Raw genomic sequence first — 21479 nt, forward strand, 5'->3', positions numbered from 1 at the left:
AAAAAAAAAAAAAAAAAGAATCTTGATGATGTGAGAAAAGAGGCTGGAACTAGTGCCCACAGGGCAAGTCTCAGCTCTCACATGGGCTTCTGCAGTAGGATGTGTCACTTCCCACGACTATAAGGAATGTCACCATGTGTTGTCTGCAGATATTGTTTAATGCTGAGCTACCCTCTGGGTCTGAGAACATGGAGAAACCGCAGACCAAGGAGCCTGGATTCAACCTGCCTTGAGAGAAACATGGGCCCTAGAGAGAATACTGAAAGTGATGCTTTGGTCCGCAGAAAAGATTAAGCATAAAACTGTTGGCATCAGGACACCCCCCCCAAACCTATGACATCATATAGGCAACAGTGCAACCTACAGATACAGACCTGTTACCAAGACAACAGCTACCATATTCCCAGAATCCACTGGGCTCACCTCCCATCTTTACCTGCCTTACGTCATCATTTTCCATATAAATAAGGGGAGTACCCTTCCCCCTCTCTCTTTTCCCCCTCTCTTTCTCCTGCTACCTCCCCACCTTCTCCCCCTCTTTTCTTTATCTGCCACCACCTTGTCTCTCCCTCCCAATAAAACCTCTTCCACGTGGAACTGTCTTGGCCTAGTGTGCTGTGGAGACATGACCCGCCATTCTAACACATCAAAAACTATCGAGAGGAAAGAAATTCAGCCACAGTGACCAAAACACAACAGGACTAAGACCACAAACAGCAAAAAGGACCAATAAAACCACCGCAATCAACATGCACATTTCCATAACTTTAAATATCGACGGCCTCAACTCTCCACAAAAAGGCACAGGTTAGAAGAAAGGCTTGAGAAATGAAACCCAGCTGTCTGTTGTCTTTGAGAGACCCAGCTTTAAAGACGGGCGCCACCTTTAGGTAAAAGGATGAAAAGAAAAATATTCCAAGCAAGTGGGGCCAGGAAGCAAGCAGGTGCTGCTGTTGTAATACCCGGAAAAATAAACTTCAAACTAAAACTCATCAAAAGAGATAAGATGGGTTCTTTGTTCTAATCAAGGAGGATTAACTAAGAAGATATTACAGTCCAGAACACATGCATACGTGCATATGTGTGTGTTTATATACACCAAAGTCTAATGATTCCAATTTAATAAAAATAATACTATTGGAATCAAAGGTACAGAGTAGCTATTAGTAGGTGGTTTCAATACTCTGCTTTCTCCAACAAACAGTTAATTTGGACAAAAATTAAACACCAGAATTAGGGGCTGGAGAGATGGCTCAGTGGTTAAGAGCACCGACTGCTCTTCCAAAGGTCCTGAGTTCAAATCCCAGCAACCACATGGTGGCTCACAGCCATCTGTAATGGGATCTGATGCCCTCTTCTGGTGCATCTGAAGACAGCTACAGTGTACTTAGATATAATAATAAATAAAAACTTAAAAAAATACCACCAGAATTAAGTGGTTCATACATTACTACGGCCATAACAAACATCTGCAGAGCATTCCTCTGGAACACTAGAGACTGCATAGTCTATGCTGCAGCCCACCAAAGCTTCTCTACAGTAGACCAAATCCTGGGACACAAAACAAACCTTAACAAATTAGGAAAAATTGAAAAACTTCCCTGTATCCTAGAACTGGCTCTTGTTCAGATCTGAATAGCTAGTATTAAAGAAACAAAAAGTAACAAATGCAGATGAAGACTCAGAGAAAGTGGAAGGCTTGCACGCAGTTTCCACATGAGGCTACGCAGCCATTTCAGAAAGTGGCTTGTAGCTCTCTGATAACACCAAAGCTAGGTGAACCTCTGGAGACATCCAGGCACAAGGGCGTGGACCGAGTCAGCCTGGGTCCAGCCCTGGAATGGGAGCCAACAGGGAACCCAGGCCCAGAGTTACAGGACACATCATGATGACAGTGCAGATTTGCCTGAGGAGTCAGGAGGGCACTTATGCCTGGAACAGCAAGAGGGCTTAAAACCCCTGCACATGTAGCAGAGGACTGCCCTGTCTGGCCTTCATGGGAGAGGATGCACCTAACCCTGTAGAGACTTGATGCCCTAGGGAGGGGGAGGTTGCAGGGGTTGGGGCACCCTCTCAGAGGCAAATGGGAGGGGGAAGGAGGAGAAGAATTCTGCAAGCGGGGACCAAGAAGGGGTGGCAACACTTGGGATGTAAATAAATAAAATAATAAAAAAAATCTAAAGTGGACTGCAAGAGCCACCAGTGAAGTAGAAGAAACTGGGTGCCATTTCAAAAGACTCCCTATGAACGTATTAAAAGTATTTTAAGTTAAAAGACTATGACTTCAGCTTTAAGGAGGACAGAGGCAGGAAGATTGTCGATGCTTGATGGCTTTCAGATAAAATAAAATAAAATAAAATGAATAGGTGAAGAGATCAAAAATAATAAAAAAAAAGGAGGAGAGATCAGAGTATCTCAAGACAGACACAAGTTAAGACAACTCACGACAAATCGGCAGTATAGAACATTCCCGAGCAAATGCTGCATATGGTTAATTAGTCATCAACCAGAACAACCAAAACAAAAATCACAAACATCAGCAAACCGTCCTCATTCATAACAGTGAGCACAGTGACCTTAACTCACCAATGTAAAGACACACACTAACGGACTGGATTTAAACAATCAACAAAACACTGACCCAGTTATGTGCTGACTCCAAGAAGCAAACATCTATAGACTGAGTGTCAAAGGTTAGAAAGCAATCTATAAATTGATGTGAAGCCATAAACAAGTTGGCATAGCAGCGGTTGTCTCTGATAACGTAGATTTAAACTCCTGACCTAATCAGAGGAGATAAAGAAGGCAGCTAGGTATTGGGAAGGAGCCATGCATTAAAGCACAGAGCTTTGTAAACATTTATATACTGACTCTCGATCTCAGTGTCATAGCAGCATCTTTAAGGCAAAAACAACTACATACGCCCAAACTTGATAATCATGGGGGACTTCAGTAGTCCCTACATCTGTAGATCCTTTAAATCAAAAGCAGAAAAGGAAGCTCAGAGCTAGATTACACCGTAGATTGATCAACTTGAACAGCTAAAAGGGGCGAAGACAGCACAGGAAAAAGTTATCTCTTTCTATCTGCATAGGACGTGGTCTCATGGTAAAAAGATTTCATGGCATTCGCCTTTAAAAAAAAAAGGCTACTGGACCTGATAAATCCTTTCAGTAAGTGACAGGATACAAAGCCAACATATAAAGTCCACCAACAGTGAAAGAGATCAGAAAAACACCCTATCTACCATAGCCCTCAAAATGCCAATGAGGTGAAAGACTTCTTTCTATAGGGGAAACTTTAAGACACTGAATGAAATAAGTGGAGGGAAACATTGCTAATGCAATGACCTTCCGTGCTCCTTGACTGGTAGAATTAATGTTGTGAACATGGCTTTACTGTCAAGAGCAATCTACAGACCCAGTGCGATAGCCATCAAACTACAACGACCTTTCTCACAGAACTAAAATATAGTCCTCGTGCTCGTATGGAGGCACGCAAAAGCGCGTGTGCGCGCACGCGCGCACACACACACACACACACACACACACACACACACACACACACACACACACAATCTATAAGTAGCCAAAGCAGCTTTAAGCATGAAGAGCACAGCTAGAGAGAGAGAGAGAGACCTCATATTACTTGACCTGCAACTACGCTACAGAGCCACAGTAACAAAGACAGCGCCTTTTTTCCAGGGAAGTCTGATGTTAGATTGGAGACAAACCCACAAATCTATGGACACTTAATTTTAACAAGATTATCAAAAATACCTGCCTCCACACCCAAATGGTCTTTAACAAATGGTACTGGCAAAATTGGATGTACATCCTCAGAGGAATGAAAAGAAATCTGTACCTCTCACACTGTGCACACATCAACTCCAATTGGATCAAAGACCTTGATTTAAAACCAGAAATGTATCTGGGAGGGGTGAGAAGGACATTGTATGTCTGAAGTTTTCAAAGAATATCTATCTATCTATTTATCTATCTATCTATCTTTTTTTTTTTTTTTTTTTTTTTTTTTTTTTTTTTTTTTTTTTGAGACAGGGTTTCTCTGTATAGCCTTGGCTGTCCTGGAACTCACTCTGTAGACCAGGCTGGCCTTGAACTCAGAAATTCGCTTGCCTCTGCCTCTCAAGTGCTGGAATTAAAGGCATGCACCACCACTGCCTGGCTATAAATATATTTTGAAGAAGAAGAAGAAGAAGAAGAAGAAGAAGAAGAAGAAGAAGAAGAAGAAGAAGAAGAAGAAGAAGAAGAAGAAGAAGAAGAAGACCACCCTGAAAACACTGGAATTGTAAGAGGAACATTTCAGGATATAAGTATAGGCTGTAAAAATGAACGCCAGTCTCAAAGGAAACAATATAAGAATTGAGAAATGGGGATACATAAAATTAAAAAGCTTTGGTACTGCAAGAAACTATTCACAGAGGAGACAGCTCGCAGAATGGGAGGAAACCTTTGCCAGGCATGCTTCAGACAAGGGTTTAACACTTCATAAAACCGGAAAGAATTAAATACCAGAAAAAGTTATTCTAATCAATAACCGGGCCAATAATACAAAGATCTCAAAAGAAGACACACAAATGGCTGGCTGGCGAGATGGCTCAGTGGGTAAGAGCACTGACTGCTCTTCTGAAGGTCCTGAGTTCAAGTCCTAGAAACCACATGATGGCTCACAACCACCTGTAATGAGATCTGATGCCTTCTTCTGGTGTATCTTAAGTCAACTATAGTGTACTTAAGTATAATAATAAATAAATCTTTTGGCAAGAGCAAGCAGGGACTGAGTGAGCAGAGCCGACTGGAGTGAGTGGGGTTGACAGGAGTGAGCAGAGGTCCTAAAATATTCAATTCCCAACAACCACATGAAGGCTCACAACCATCTGTATATTCAAATAAATAGTGTACTCACATAAATAAATAAATCTTTTTTTTTTTAAAAAAAAGAAGACACACAAATGGCTAGTGCGTATTTTAAGGCGCTCAATGTCTCTAGCCATCGGAGCAAGACAAAGAGAGCACCTCAGAGTGGATTTCATCAGCCAAACACAGAAGGCAACACACGCAGGTAGACCACGGGAAGAGGAATCTTTATTCACAGTTGCTGGGAATGTAATCCAGGACAAGTGCTATGGAGCCCAGTGTGGAGGCTTCTCAAAGAGCTGAGAACAGACCTGCCACACGACCCCACTACACCACAGCCCGGCATATCCTTTTCAGGACTCTATCTTAGACACTACATGTGACTAATGACTGGTGTCTTAGACACTACTCGTGAACATCCACATGTATGGATGCTCGGTTCACTACCAAAGGGAATGGGGTGAGCCTACAGGCGTATCCACAGACCACTAGAAAATGAATCTAGAGCAAATAAACTGTAAAATCTCCAGGAGATTGGATGGAACTAAAAATTATTATTTTAAGCGAGTTAGCCCCACCCAAGAAAGGCCAACACCACATATCCTATCTCAGATGCCGATTGTACTATGTGACTGCTAAAGATGCCTATCTGGGACTTGGACAAAGAGGATTTTTTTAAAAACAGAAGGATCTGGGCAAGAAGAGAGAAGAATTTAGAAAGGAAAAGAGCGTCCAGGAGGTAAGAGGACTGCTGAGCGGGAGAGATTCACCGGACATGGGGTATGTACAAAATCTACGGGGAAACCTGGTCATTGGTAAGCTAGTCTGAAGGATAAATGTAATGAGATATTTGAATCTAGAACTCTACCGCAATAGAGCAATCTGACTGTTTTATGTACACATAAATATAAATTACTGAACTGAAGAGAAATCTGCGCCCTGTTTATAATTGCCTTATGCACAACAAATAAACACAAAGAACACACCTGGATGTCCACATCTAGGGAGTTAGGGAAAGAGAATGTGTTCCATATGAATAATGTATTATACTCAGCCACAAAACACCCTGAAGCACATAAAGTAGCCATCTGAAAGTACAGTGAGTATCGTGCCAGTATCGTGCCGGGCACAGATAACAACTAGACAGTGTTCTCACCCATATGTGGATGATAATTGATCTCCTAGGAGAGGAGATTAGAACATTGGTTACCAAAGGCTAGAAAGGGTAAATGGGTAGAAACCATAGAGAGGTAGGGGCTGGGCATGGAAAAGGATAAGCTCTAGTGTTCTACATTGCAGCAGGATTGAGTGTTGAACTATTCTTCATTGTGCATGTCAAAACTGTTAGAAAAATGGATGTAAAAACTTTCCAATACATAGAAATGATGTATCTTCATATGCTGACTATACAAATTACCCAGATTTTATCATTGTGTTTCTATATCACATCAAAATAACACACAGTGTAGTCTTTGTCTATCAATTAAAGAGTTTAAAAAAGAAAAATCATGCTATCGATTTATTATTTTTTCTATTGTGTAGTACAATTAAAGCACTGCATTTATGACCCTGTATTCATACATTGTTTGCTTATGTATCAACAATTATTTTACTGTTATTAAACATACCCAACATAAAAATTCATATTTGAATACTGTTAGGTACAAAATGCAAGGCATAGATAGATTCTATCATAATGATCAGAAAATACTTCCTGTGAGGAAGATTAACTCCAAATATGAAAAATCTTTTTTGCTCCAAATAAATGATTGTTTAGGAGAAATTACTGGTTATTGGGGTTGCAAATTAGATAACATTTGTTAGCCAATACAAACTAAAACACTAAGGGATTAAGGCACACCTACAACTAACTATATGTATATTGTTGGAGGTGGAAAACAAGTGACTTTTTTTTTTTTAACAACCCAAGGAAGGAGAATCTCAGAAAATAATGACATCTCTTCTATACAGAGTAACAACCACCCAGCGCAGATCTGATCACACAATGTAAAAGTACTGTGCTGTCTAGATTCTGTTGTTTTGAGTAATCCAGGAAGAAGGAAACTTAGCTGAGAGATTGTCTCCACCAGATTGGCACCAGAAAGTCTGCGAAGAGAATTTTCTCCAATAATAGTTGTGGGGCAGTGGACCATGAGAGGTAGCCTGGTCCTTGGTTGAGTTAAAGGCATTGAAGCCCCAGAAACCCTGAAGGGACCGTAGGAGCTTCGCCTGCTCCTAGGTACCAGGCCCATGTCACTAGCCACAGCCCCCCCTCATAGATTTGTGGCCATCAGTCACATAAGGGCAATGCCCCCAAGCCCCTCCACATGTAGATGAGGCAACCCTAACATCTCATACCAAGACAATAGGAAAAGAGACCTGACCTGTGGTTACGTAGGCTCAAGACAGAGACCTCCATGCTAATGAGATTCCTAGAGGCTCAGAGAGCATAGCCAATAAGCTTTCCTTCCCAGACATTCCTCCCTGCAAACAAATGGTTAATGTGGCAGGGTCCAGCCTACTTATGGACAGTGCCCTTCCTGGGCAGGCCAACCTGGGTGGTATAAGAAATTAAACTGAAGCCAGGTGGTGGTGACACATGCCTTTAATTCCAGCACTCGTGAAGCAGGTGTTGTCATATCTCTGAGTTCGAGGCCAAACTGGTCTACATAGTGAGTACCAGGACAACCAGAGAAACCCTGTCTCGAAAAACCAAACCAAACCAAACCAAACCAAAAAACAAACCCCACAACAATAAACAACAAACTAAAAATGGAGCGAGCAATAAGAAGCAAGCAAGTAAGCAGCATCCTTCCACAATGTCTGCTTCAGTTCCTGCCTTTGCAGTTCCTGCCCAGGCTTCCCTTCACGACACCCTATAAGCTGTAAGATGAAACAAACACTCTCCTTCACAATCCAACATATAGGTTCTTGGCTTCTGTGTACCTCCAGTTAGTTCACCAATACCCTCACCCCCTTCCATCACCAGGAGCCTTCCAGTTTGGGATGCGCATCCTGGAAGGACCTCTTAAGTTGTTATTCTTCAGCCAGTGCTCTTTGGAGACTAAGCTCTAGCAGTCAGACTTGGAGAGGAACTGGGTACCTTGATTGTATAACACAGAAGCACGTGGCTCCTGACACCCTTGGTCTCACTGGCTTCCCTCTTTCTCTTCAAATTATATCTCTCTGCAAGCTATTTCAGTGCTGTCTCCCTCAGGATAACTTGCCATCTATTTCATCAGTAAGCAAAAGTTTATGCCACCTGAACCTGGCAGTTGATTTGCTTGTATCAAAGATTCAGCTCAGCCAGAAAGCAAAGGTCAAGGCCAGCCTTTCTCATAAAAACTGTGACACCCGATGGGTTGTAGAGCTGATAATATATCTCTAGACACAAATGCACATGGGGAAAATTCCTTTTTCCATATATTTTATCCTGGGTGCTGAATCTTCAAATTTTTTTCTTCTTTCTTTTCAATTGTCTCCAAAGACCCAACTTAAAAGAACCTTCTAGATTATTTTACATAAGGTGAATTAAGAAAAGTAAGTGTATAATAGGGCAATGTAATTCCCTTCTGGTTTGTGTGAAAAGGAAAACACTGACTTGGGTTGAAATATTAAAGCGAGAGAGAATGAGAAAGGGTTACCCCTGAGAAAAACAACACTCAAAATGGCTGCAGAATGGCTAAAGAGAATGTAAAAAAAAAAATCTCATGGAAGCGTTTGTACCTTATGAGGTATATGAGGAAAACTTTCAGTACTTTATACATATTCAACTAGCCCAGAAAGATTCCAGAGTGAGCAATCCTTCCCTGGCACAGATATTCCAATAGATCTGCAAATGTCGTGAGCACTCTGATTCCGGCCAGTCCTTGCTTATCTCCAAAGAATGATGAGCTGCAGCCCCCTCTTGCTTCCCTTGTTAGTCCACCATGTTTGTCTCTGTGGTACATTTAATCAGTTCCAAACTGAACCCATTTCTACTGATTTCAAAATAGACTGGGCACCTACAAAAGGTCATCTCTGTTTTTAACCCATTTTTAGTTTCTAGTTCATATTATACAGTGGAATAAGTAGAAGGTAAGATAAGTGCTCTATATCACTGAATAGCCACTGCTTAAAGAGAAAACATTGTCTTTGTATCTATCTAGTCTTCATAGCTGAAGGATAGTAGGATTAGATGGCCTATACTTCTATTAATAGTCCTAAAATTCTTTAGCTCATGAATGCTTTGTAGAAAGAGCTGAAGGAGGTTCAGGCATCTGCATGACTCCAGGCTGCTGAAACACCACATCCTATTTTATAATCTTGTCTTTTTATCAAGCAACCTCTCTTACAGCTAAGCTGTCAGGAGGCACTGAACTCACGGAAGTTTGAATGGCCACCATGATGAAGAGGGAGAGGACAGAAAGGTAGATCTGCAGTCTCTTCCCACCGAAGCGCTTCCTGAGATACTCTGGCATGGTCAATACCTGCAGAGACAGACATCAACAGTTCTCCTCAGAGTCTATGTCTGGTAAACACCTATGGGCAATTAAGAACCTTGCATGGAGCTGGGCAGTGGTGGAGCACGCCTTTTATCCCAGCACCTGGGAGGCAGAGGCAGGCAGATTTCTGAGTTCGAGGCCAGGATGGTCTACAGAGTGAGTTCCAGGACAGCCAGGGCTACACAATGAAACCCTGTCTCCAAAAACAAAAAACCAAAAACCCCAACAAACAAAAACAAACAAACAATCCCCTTGCATGGTATGAATAGCCAGGTGAGAAAGATGAAGTCCCATGGTAGAGTTATAGACTGAAATGGAGACTTGGGGCAGACCATCTTACGATCCCTTCCTAATGTTTAGTAGAAGTTGTGACCTTTGACATATAGTTTTACATCTCTTTTCCTTGCCTGTCAAGTGAGCCAATTTTCTTCCCTTCCTTCCGTAAGACAGTCTAACAATGTAGTCTAGGATGATCTTGAACTCACAAACTTCTGGCTTGTACTTCCCGAGTTCTGGGGTTATAGGTATATATTACCATGCTCAGCTCTAGTATGCTTTTTTTTTTTTTTTTTTTTTTTTTTTTGTCCGTGTAGACATTAAGTACCTACAACTTCAAATGATTTACAGATATACATTTATATTTTTTTTTTTACTAATAATGCTGCAACATTTAGGAGGAATATTACTTGTAAGTAAGCAACCACAAAATCATGTGTTGTGCTGGCTAGTTTTATGCTAAGTCGACACAAGTTAGAATCATGTGGGAAGAGGGACAGCCTGAACCCAGAAAATGCTTCCACCAGATTACCCTGTAGGCAAGCCTGAATACCTTTTCTTAATTAATTATTGATGTGGATCTACCCACCCCACCATGGGCTCTGCCACTCCTGGGACCGTGGTCCTGCATGATAGAAGACAACAGGCTGTAGAAAACTGTGATGAGCAAGTCAGTAAGCAGCACTCCTCCATGGCCTCTGCTTCAGTTCCTGCCTCCAGGCTCCTGCCCTGCTTTCCTTCAGTGATGGAGCCACATGCTGTGGACGGGTGGGTGAGACTAACCCTTTCCTCCCCATGGTGTTTACGGCCACGGTGTTTTACCACAGCAACCCTAACTAAGAGTTTCCCCCGGAGTCTCCAATAAGACTTCGGACTTTTGAGCTGCTTCTAAAATGACCTCGGACTTCAGGATTATTGGCATAGAATGAGTGTGTTTGGTTTGTGAGAAAGACACCTTCTTTGGAGACCAGGGACAGAATTCTATGACTTGATTTTTTTCTCCCAAAGTTTTGAGGTGGTTCAGATTGGGTGCCTCTCACGATGATATTGGGGCTGGGCAATCTGTATGAGGCAGCGCTTCGTGGGAAGACAGCTAACAGGAACTCTGCCATCTGGCTATGTTATTCTCACTGGGGTGACTAAGGTCTTTAGTGATGGGTGGTCATAAAACAAGGATGAGGTCAATGCTTGACCTCTCCCCCCAGGTAACCATTTCTGTCTCCATTTCTGCACCATGTTTTGATACAGCAGTGGCTAAAGCATTTTGGGGGACCATCTGATTGACCCCCACGACTGTGAGCTAAATGAACGTGTTTTCTTTATAAAGGACTCTCCTTCTGGCCTTTTGATAGATACATGAAATTCACTAAGTTGTACTCCAAAAGGTACTGAACACTCATTTCCAAAATGAGTCAGTTTTTCTCTGTTAGCCTGTCACTCGCCTCCTCTTTTCTAGCCCCACTCATGGAGGTTCCAACTCTGCCGGAACAGGAAGCGTCAGTCTTCACATTGTTCCTTTGCTTCTTTCTTCAACCCCTTACCTTTTAAGTCTGGCATCAAGCATGCTACCTTCATCCCAAAAGAATCTATCTTTCCTTCCCCCCCCTTCCTATAAAATCATGAAATATGATGTCTGTCTTTTTCAAAGTGTCTACCATAGGCCCATTGCTCGCGTGAGTTGTCCTCTCAACCGATTTGTGCACTGCTTCCCAAAGTATCAATCTGATCATGAACCTTGAGTTTCTGGAAGCCTGGGCTGCTCACTTTCCAGGGGTAAGAGGATACATGATTATTACAGTTGAGCATCCCCTCCCCTCCCCCACACATGCAAACCCACCTCCGCCTCTTACACTTCCTGCATATGCTCTCTGTCTTTCAGCTGACCTCAAGGTCTCTCCTCATGTTTAGCTTCTGTGTGGTTTTTCTAGCACTCTTGGGTCTGATTTTTTTTTCCTGCCTCCAAGGGTGATGCCCCTCAGGATAATGCCAGGTCTTTTTCTGAGTCCTTCTAATGAGCTTCCCTTAAAGCATGTGGGAGGTCCTAGATTCAGGCTCCTGTACCAGGTAAAGACAAGCACAGTGGCCATTACCCAGAGCTTTACAGATTTCTTGCCCATCTGTGGTCACATCCTTTACTAAGTCCTTCCAGGGGAGGGATGGGGCACCTGCATATCTTTAGTAGGCCATGAGAAGATTGAGAATTGAGTTTCACTACAAAGACGTTAGTGAAGAAAAGCAACTGCAGAGTCCTTCTGGAAAGCTCATTTGTAGGTCTGTGAAGACTCACCCCAGCCTTGATGTAGATCGGGACAAACACCCATCCAAGAACCAGCACCATTAGCAGGGCCTGTAAGAGACCAAGGAGAGAAAGTAAGTTAAAGAGGCATTGCTTGTGAGGTGTAACATATTACGGGAGAGACATGCTTTTCGGAGACCACAGACAGAATTCTATGACCGGATTCACCTCCCAAAGGTTTCACGAGGTTCATCTTTGGTGCCTCACATGATGGTACTGGGATCTATTGAAACCACACAGAAGCTAAACATCATGAGAGACCTTGCATTATCTGGAGGTCAGCTGGAAGAGAGGGACGTGGACCATGGAGTAGAGAAACAGCAGTTAAGAACCCATTTTGTTAAATCTCATTCCACTGAAACAGTTGAGGTCTTTGGACAACTATCACATCCTTTCCTCTGTGCTCATGACCCAGAGACCAACACTTTCTGAGACGTAGGATGGGACCCAAGATATGAGATACAAGACTGTCAGACAACATGGCAGACTGGGTCTACTTGGGCCACTGGAAGCATCCAATTTTTATCAGAAAATATTGCTCTTAGATGGCAGCCAGTGGGCATGGTATTCTTGAGTGGATGAAGCAATCAAAAGGAAATGTCAAGCTATATGAACATTGTGATGGGGAGGTTAATCATAACTCCCCAGACAAAACAACAGCAAAGACACAGCCAAGCATGAACAGATTTGTGTTTTCAGATTCTTAACAGGTTTGACCATGTTGCTTCAACATCCGGTGATGATGGCTACCTTAGGCAGTTTTCCTTATAGAGGTGTTAACCGCACCTCCTAGAGGTTAGGCAAACACAGTGCCACATGCCAGACTGAAGGGGAACAGTTGAGCAGCAGCCCAAGAGTTGCACCCAAGGGGGCCATTTGAACGTGACTCCAGAGGCAAAGTCTATGGTGCTATCAGAATCAACCTCTGGCCAAAGGGCACATCTGGAGGCTGGGTATACACTAGAGGCTCTCGTGCTACTTATGTAAAATTATAGCAAATATGCATAACAGGGAGAGAGCAAAGGTATTTGTGATGATTCTTAGTCGTTCCTAAGTCCACCCAGGGATGGTCTGTCTAAACTCTGACCGTGGTCTGACTTTCTTCTACACCCGTGCCTTCCTCTCACCTGTAGCACCTGTATGCATACATACTACATAAGAAAATATTGGTGGGGGAGAGATAAAATCAAGGTCCTGTAGCATGTGCCACATCCTCTCCATTATCTATGAGGGTCCCCCTCTGAAAGATCCCTAGTACAAAATACACAATTTCCTCCCAGTGAATTTTACACTACTGAGTTCATTTGGAAGCTTTTCACAAGGGGTAATCATCGATTTTGTATTTTATATAGTTGATGGCTAGGAATACAGGTTCTAGGAAGGAGAGAGAATATTGAGATTACAATTGATCAGTGGGGAAATGATAATGAATTCCACTCACATTCCATTCCACTGCTGCAATAGCGATTCCTGAAGCCGCTCCTGTACCAGCCAAGCCCACGAAGTGACTGCTGCCAATGTTACTGGCAAAGAGAGAGGCGCCCATCTGAAATGGAATCAGAGATTGCGGTTGGAGTTAAGCAATCCAAAGTAGCCTTATTGACAACAGATAGAAATTGGTGCTTTGTATCCTAATATGTGATCTGTTTTGGAGAATGTCCCATGAGCTGGTTAGAAGAAGGTAGATTCTTTATTGTTTGGGTGGAATGTCTAGAGTTATTGCATTTAATAAATTTTGATGTCATTTAATTGCAGTTTCCAGGTGACTGGCCCATTGGTGAGAGTACATTCTTGCACGACAAAGAACAAGTCTAATCCTTCTTGTACATGATTGCCTGAAGAATGTTACTTAAGGCTTTTGACTGGGTAACTTGCTTTAAAACAACAAGCATTACATTTTGGAAGATAATCATGCTTAAAGGTTTTACTATTGATTGTGTTGCAATGGCAGGGTTGTGTTGTTGAATGTTATACAGCATATGCAGTCTAGTGTACTTACAATTTTGATGATCAGACAAGCTTATTGAACCCTTCCCGATGGGCACTTTGACTGTTCTGTCCATAGTTTATGAAATGAGCCTGTCTTTGGTCAAAGCTGCTAATGCTCTTATCTGATTTTGCAACTTAAATCAGTCTTAAGGGCTTCATACTCCAGAATGAGGGATTTCCTCTCCAACCTCCATCATAGGCCGTTTTCCCCCTTTATCTCCCTCTATGTAGTTCTGTTGGCTGTTCTTAAGATTCAAAGGTCAGGGCTGGAGAGATGACTCAGCGGTTAAGAACACTGACTGTTTTTCCAGAGATCCTGAATTCAATTCCCAGCAACCACATGGCGGTTCACAACCATCTGTAATGAGATCTGATGCCCTCTTCTGGTGTGTCTGAAGACAGCTACAGTGTACTCATATACATAACATAAAAAATAAGTCTTAAAAAAAAAAGACTCCAAAGTCAAGAGAGGTCTTATCCATTACAGAAAACCGCAACTGATCAAAATACAGAGTTGTGGAGCCCAGGGCCAACTGATACATCTACAACACAACCCTTGCAGCTATGGCTCGAGGATCCATGCCGAAGAAGGGTTGGAAAGATTGTAAGAGCCAGAGGAACAGGAAGTTTTCTATGAGTATATATCATAGAGAAATATCAGAGAATCTGTTTCTGTGGAATCTCACCAGCATGGCCTCCTGTACTTGACCTGAGCAAGGGCAATACCAACAGACATATTATTGTGGAAGAAGGAGGTCCCAGGAGGCCTTAAGCCTGGATGAAGAACTACAGGCGACTGAGGGATGTGGAGATCTGGAGAAATAGTCCTCCCCACTGAAAACCATGCCAGTTAGTCATCCAATTACACAGTCAACTCTGAAAGCATACATACGTGGAACACTCTACAGACTGAGCAGGGTTGATTAATGTATTTAGGGTCGCGTGCACTCATACACCCCATTTATCTCCAGCAATCTCTGCCCCACTTACCGGCCACCAGGCCATGTCACGACCAGCCAGGAAGAAGCCTCCAACAGTGCCTCGGTTGCTTTTCACCATTGCCTGAGTTGGAAGGAAGAAAAAGGGGGGGGGGGAGGGAACGGCTTAAAGAGCAACAGGTGTATCTCAGGGTTCCAGCTACACCAGCCAAAGTTTGAGAAGTGAGTTTCCAGGGCTCTTCCAGGAGACATACTCTCCAGAGACTGCTGCATGGACCGACTTTTAGTGGGGTTTAAGGATGAGGAGGATTTTAAGAAACCATCATCCTCTCAAAAAAGCAGCTGTTTGCTGTCAATTGTGGAAATGGTAAGAGGTATGCTGTGCTGTGCTGGGTGAAAATTTGCAGCACAGAATTCGATACTGAAAACGAACGGAGAGAACACAAATGATTGAAGTGGCGGGCTCACCAAGTCACCAATTCTAACCGTAAATGGAAATAAGGAAAATGATTTGTTTTTCCCTCTTTTTTGCCAGATGCTGGAGGTGCAAACAGACTATATCTGTCATCCCAGTCCTCCCTCTATTCAAATAATTAATTATCTTGCCTTAGGAATGAGCCCACTGTGCATTACCACCTACCAGAAAATGATCCAGACAGAAAGACAATGACGTCAGCAACAACTTATATCTGTCTCAGTTTATCACGACATGCCTCCTCCACCCTAAGACACTGTACCCCAAGCCTGCTGCCCACCCACAAGCCAGCGTGGTTCCCACATACCCACAGCCCCACAGCTAACACCACTATGAAGTAGATGACGATGACAGAGATGTCAGCAGCATTCTGAATGCGCACTGGTGCTGCAGGAGGCTCCTCAGTCTGAGGCGTGATGCTGGGGCTTAAGGTGCTAGCCATGGCTTCAGGAGGTTCTGGTCCCTTCCTAAGGATGCCTCCTCCTGTCTTTATGTAGGCACTGGATTAATGATCAACCCTCAGGCAAATGGAGCAAGGTGTCAGGGCTGATCTTGGACGCATGGACCTTAAACCTCTGTATGTGTCCAAGCTTTGGGACCTTGGCCCCTTGTCAGTCATGTTCTTTGTAGCATGTAAGAATATGGGATAAAAGTCAGAAGTGGGGTGCCCATTGGAAGTGATGCTCAGAATGTTCATTGTTGGGAAAGACAGCACACTCAAGACCGGACAGGCTCAGCTGCAGACTAGGGAGAGAGTAAGGGAGGGAAGGGGAGATTCAAAGAGTAGAACAGAGGGGGCAATGAGGTGAAGGCTCCTTATGAAGCACATAGTGTTCTCTATGGCAAAAAAAAGTTATCTCTTGAAAATAAGGTAAATTATTTATTTCAAGGTTTCCAAAGTATTATATTTATCTGGGACTTATAACATAAATGAAATTTATATGATGGTTCAAGACCATGGTGATGTGGGATTCTGATCAAAGAATCATCTCCAGCGCTCCTTCCGGGACACCTTTTATGCATGCTGGCACATTCACTGGGCAGGTTCCCACGCTTAAAAGAACCAGAAGACACATAGGCTGTAATAGGGCTTTTTAACTGTGGTTTTTGCTACATCGCCTTCCATACATGATAACATAATTTCATTAGTTAGTGTTATATGCTGATTTTTTTATTTTTTATTCCTTTAAAATTTATTTATTGTATCTATGTCTATGAGTACACTGTCACTGTCTTCAGACACACCAGAAGAGGGCATTGGGTCCCATCACACATGGTTGCCAGCCACCATGTGGTTGCTGGGAATTGAACTCAGGACCTCTGGAAGAGCAGTCAGTGCTCTTAAATGCTGAGCCATCTCTCCAGGCCCCCTCAGTTGCTTTTTCTGATAAAGTTGCTAAGACCACCATTGGGAGAGAAGAATTACTTTTCATCAGATGCTATTGATACAACTGGATATCCACACACAAAAGAGTAAATCTGGATCTTTATCTTACAACAGATAAACAGTAAATCAAGGGAAATCAAAGATCTGACTGAAAGAAGTAAAACTCTGAAAAATAATAGAAGAAAACATAGATCTTCATAACCTTGGGTTAGGTAGTGGTGTCTTTCTTTCTTTCTTTCTTTCTTTCTTTCTTTCTTTCTTTCTTTCTTTTTCTTTCTTTCCTTGCTTCTTTGTTTCTTTCTTTCTTTTAAATGTTTATTTATTTTATATATGTGAGCAAAGTGTAGCTGTCCTCAGACACACCAGAAATTTTTTTTATATTTCTTTGGGATCTTCATTGGATCCCATTACAGCTGGTTGTGAGCCACCATGTGGTTGGTGGTTATTAAACTCAGGACCTCTGGAAGAGCAGTCAGTGCTCTTAACCACTGAGCCATCTCTCCAACCACTGAAACTTTTCAAATTTGGTCTATGACTTATTCTATAACCGTTTTTTTGTTTTTAAATGGCGAGCACCTGTTGCTCAAGTTTAATTGATGGATATGCAGGCATCAGAAGATGATATTGGTTGTCTGGGTTAATGATATGGGCAGAGGAAATAAGAATCCTCTTCTATGAGAGCTCAGGACTTCTATTCCTTTTTTCAAAACAGATTTGTTAGACTTTGAGTGTGTATGTGTGTGTGTTTGTAGTTGACTACATGTATTCAATATGTGTGGTTGAATATATATATACTCAACGCATATATACATAAATCACACACACATACATACATACAAACACACACACACACACACACATATATATATATAAAATCAGGAGCACAAATGTCCTTGAACTCACAGATAAGCACCAGGAAATCCAAGAATGTTATACACACAGGATTGTCTCTTCAACAAGATGTATAACCTGCTTTTCCATCTACAAGACTGGGAATGGAGGTGGTTAATAACCTGGTGATCTTTGATATCTACAGGGCCAGACCATAACAAACTCCCACAAGTAAAACTGGGGATGGCTAATGGTCTAGATGACCTTTGCATTATCTGTATGGTCAGGGGATCCCCCAAGCTCCCAAGCCAGTTCAGAGGTGGCTAATAGCCCAAATGACCTCTCCACTATCAGTGTGACTGAGACCATACCAGATTGTCCTGTTAGCCATTAAGATAATGCATTTAGAAATAGGCATATCTCTAGAACCTATCTTCATGGAAGAAGTAGCATGTACTTTGAGAAGAGTGCATGTTCAATGTAGTTATGCCTCCTTGTTCAAGGGGGATTGTGTTACATCAGAAAACCCTTTTCCAAGTTATACTATACTTAAATATATCTAAAATATGATTCCCAGGGTCATACTCGAGAAATTTGAACCAACACAGGCCACTGAATTGTGTTGAACTAGATCTTTTTGCCACACGCAGATCATTACTCTGTTGGCTCTGGCATTTGGACATTTGGAGAGACCCATATCTATCTATCTATCTATCTATCTATCTATCTATCTATCTATCTATCTATCTATCTATCTGTCTGACTATCTATCTATCTAAAGAGATAGATATAGATATCATATAGAAACCCTTCCCTAGCTCGAGAGAGGAGTGTGGTGGCATCCAGGCCGAACTGAGTGAAAGCAGACGGCCTGAGAAATCAAAAGAGGGTCGTGACACGATCGGTCGTGACATACAAAAGTTACACTCCCTAGCCAAAAAAAATAGACTAGCATACTAAGGGAAACCTTTTCTCACAAGTGCAAACAGCAGGGGGAATTCTCTGTCGATGCCATGTCAAGGGCAGCATCCAGGCAGCCATGGTGATGGAGGAGCTGAGAGTTCATCCAAAGGAAGCCAGGAGCAGACTGTCTTCAGGCAGCTGGGAGGAGGGCACAGCAAGAGACAAGGCAAGCAGTGGCCGTGCATTGGAATGGGAGGAATGATAGGTAAAGCTCATGTGGTGGTCTGAATTGGTTTGACCCTCATAGATTCTTGGGTTTCCATGCTTGGCCATAGGGAGTGGCACTATTAGGAGGTGTGGCTTTTGGGGGTAGGCGTGGCCTTGTTGGAGGTAGTGTCTCACGGCATAGGCGACCTTTTTAAGTCCCATGCTCAAGCTCCATAAGTCACACCCACTGTGGTTTCAGAACCTCCTCCTGGCTGCCTTTGGATCAAGATGTAGAACTCTCAGCTCCTCCAGCACCATGTCTGCCTGCCCGTTGCCGTGCTTCCCTCCGTAATGATAATGGACTGAACCTTTGAAAGTGTAAGCCAGCCCAGATTAGTTTCCCTTTCTAAGAGTTGCCTTGGTCATGTGGTGGTGTGGGAAATATTAAAACATTGACCGTCTGGCTTCCCGCTCTACCGCTGGCAACCAGCAGGCCACATGGCTCCAGCCAGGTGATCTCAACTCGGTGGTCTCTCTGGGCTGGAGCTTCCAAGTCCTTTGGTGGATCGCTGCCGCCAGCTCCATGCAATGACTGTCCACCACCATAACACCCATATATGTGGTAGAATCAAAACTCTGGAAGCTTATAACTAAACAATCAGATTTATGTATCAATAAATTCTCAATTTATAAGATGCCAATTCAATAATTTTTAGAACCAATTGATAATGATAAAAGCTTTATCCCAATTATTCTAACCTTATGATATCATAACTACCTGTGGCTGGTTAAAGTCATGCTGGTTCACGTCTTGGCTTTCCTCCTTGTCCCTGAGAAACTCTCTGTCTCTGCAATTCTTAGCTCCGCCTCCCTTTTCCCTGTCCAATCACAGGCCTCTTGCTGCCCTAATGTGATTGGACAGGGAAAATCCTGCAACAATGTGGTCTCTTCACAGCCACGAAACCCTAACTAAGACAGTTTAGTTACTCACTTGGTGGCTGATGCAAGCTGATGCAGTCTGTGTACCCGCTAGCTTCCAGAGTTTCTAGGGAAAGGAAACAGAAGTCCTCCCCATCCACTTTAAGTCCTCAAGGACATCTAATGGGTTGAATCTTTCTTTACCATCATTTGACATCTAGCCACCTGTGGTGGTTTGAATATGCTTGGCCCAGAAAGTGGCACTATGAGGAAGTGTGGCCTTGTTGGAGGAAGTGCGTCATTGTGGGGGTGGGCTTTGAGACCCTCCTCCTAGCTGCCTGAAAACAGTCTACTCCTAGCTTCTTTCAAATGAAGATGTAGAACTCTCAGCTCCTCCAGCACCACGCCTGCCTGGATGCTGCTGTGCTTCCTGCCTTGATGATAATGGACTGAACCTTTGAACCTGTAAGCCAGCCCCAATTACATGTCCTTTATAAAAGTTCTTGGTTGTGATGTTTCTTCACAGCAGTGGAAACCCTAACTAAGACACCATTTCTGAGGCAGACCTAATGTAGCCACAGAAGATTTAAAAGCTCTATTCTGAGTTGTTCATTCTATGTTCTTCCCCAACTGGGACTTGAACCTTGCCGTTCTTTCATGACTGTCTCACAAAACTAGATGTTAGTCTCTGCTAACAGTATGAGAAACAGTAATATATATGTATATATATATATATATATATATATATATATATATATACACATATATATGTATCTGTATATGTGTAGGTAAAATGTATATGATGCATGTGTATATGTATGTGATGTATATGATGTATGTATGTTGATGTATATAATGTGTATGTGTATATGATATATATGTGTATATGATGCACATGTGTATGTGTATATGTATATGATGTATATATGTATGTGTACATGCACATGCACATATGATAACCCAAGAAGAGCCCATACCTGCTGAACCTCTCTCTCCTCCTTTACATCAATTAGCCGATAGCATCAGATTGTGAAATCAAGCTCCCACCAATGGACTGAGATACGGTCACCACCTACACCAGGGATGAAGTCTATCTTAACTGAGCACATTACTTGCCTGGCTTGGGTTTGGGACATCCTATTTGCAAATTGTCTTCTGAGTTATTTTTGCTTTGTTTGTGTGTTCTTTTTGTGTGTCACTGAGACTCCTTTTTTCCCAAATATTTAAGGTTCACCTCAGATTTCTAATCTATCTTGAAGAGGTTTTAGACTTCCTCCCTTGAGAGAGGCGTGTCCCACTTCCCATTGTGGTGGTCCCCTGGGTCCAGGATAGAAAGTTTCTTGACAGTATGGACAGGGCCCGATTACTTACCATGGTGATAAGGATACCTTTGCATGCAAGACCAAAGTATGAAATGAAAAAAAAAAGGCAAAATTCTCTCTGGGGACTGGCTTATCCTGGAGGTTGGGTGATATAGGGAATGAATTAGATGCGTAGCTTTTGTGACGTGAATGTGTAGATCCATGGATTCCTGGGAATCCTTGATGAGTTCTGAGTGCTAAGAAGTACCTAACATAGAACACTGGTCTGAGAAACTCCTCAGAGTAAGAGGAAGAATTCAAAACCTCCATTATGGGTGGCCCAGATTCTTAACAGTTACTGGAGTGCAAGAAACTCCTATTATGTGGGGGTTAAACTGATAGGTTACGCTTATGAAGCCAGGATGGGAAACGATTAGCTAAAAGACCTAAAGAAATGGATTCTTCCAGAGGCTGGCCCATCGCCATGTGGTGCAGCCGGGCAAACGACACCCAGAGGCCGGTATCAGGAGCTGCTATGATGTTCAAGTCTGTGGCAGAGAGATGGGAGAGAAAGAGAAGCTGAATGATTTGAGTACT

The 21479-nt window shown here is 42.7% G+C and overlaps 1 protein-coding gene across 1 annotated transcript in view; it reads right to left on the reverse strand.

Moving 5' to 3' along the window:
• LOC110326570 (solute carrier family 5 member 4-like) overlaps positions 1 to 15777 on the reverse strand; it is a 51218-nt gene extending 35441 nt beyond the window's left edge. Inside the window, exons 1-5 of the mRNA XM_021205103.1 lie at positions 15643 to 15777; positions 14913 to 14984; positions 13375 to 13479; positions 11925 to 11984; positions 9242 to 9346 (exon numbers count right to left, since the gene is read on the reverse strand). Of these exons, the coding sequence (XP_021060762.1) occupies positions 9242 to 9346; positions 11925 to 11984; positions 13375 to 13479; positions 14913 to 14984; positions 15643 to 15777 (477 nt within the window). The remainder of the gene's footprint in view (positions 1 to 9241; positions 9347 to 11924; positions 11985 to 13374; positions 13480 to 14912; positions 14985 to 15642) is intronic.
• Positions 15778 to 21479: the final 5702 nt, after the last annotated feature.

Source organism: Mus pahari, chromosome 9 (genome assembly GCF_900095145.1).
Source record: "Mus pahari chromosome 9, PAHARI_EIJ_v1.1, whole genome shotgun sequence".
NCBI classification, from domain to species: Eukaryota; Metazoa; Chordata; class Mammalia; order Rodentia; family Muridae; genus Mus; species Mus pahari.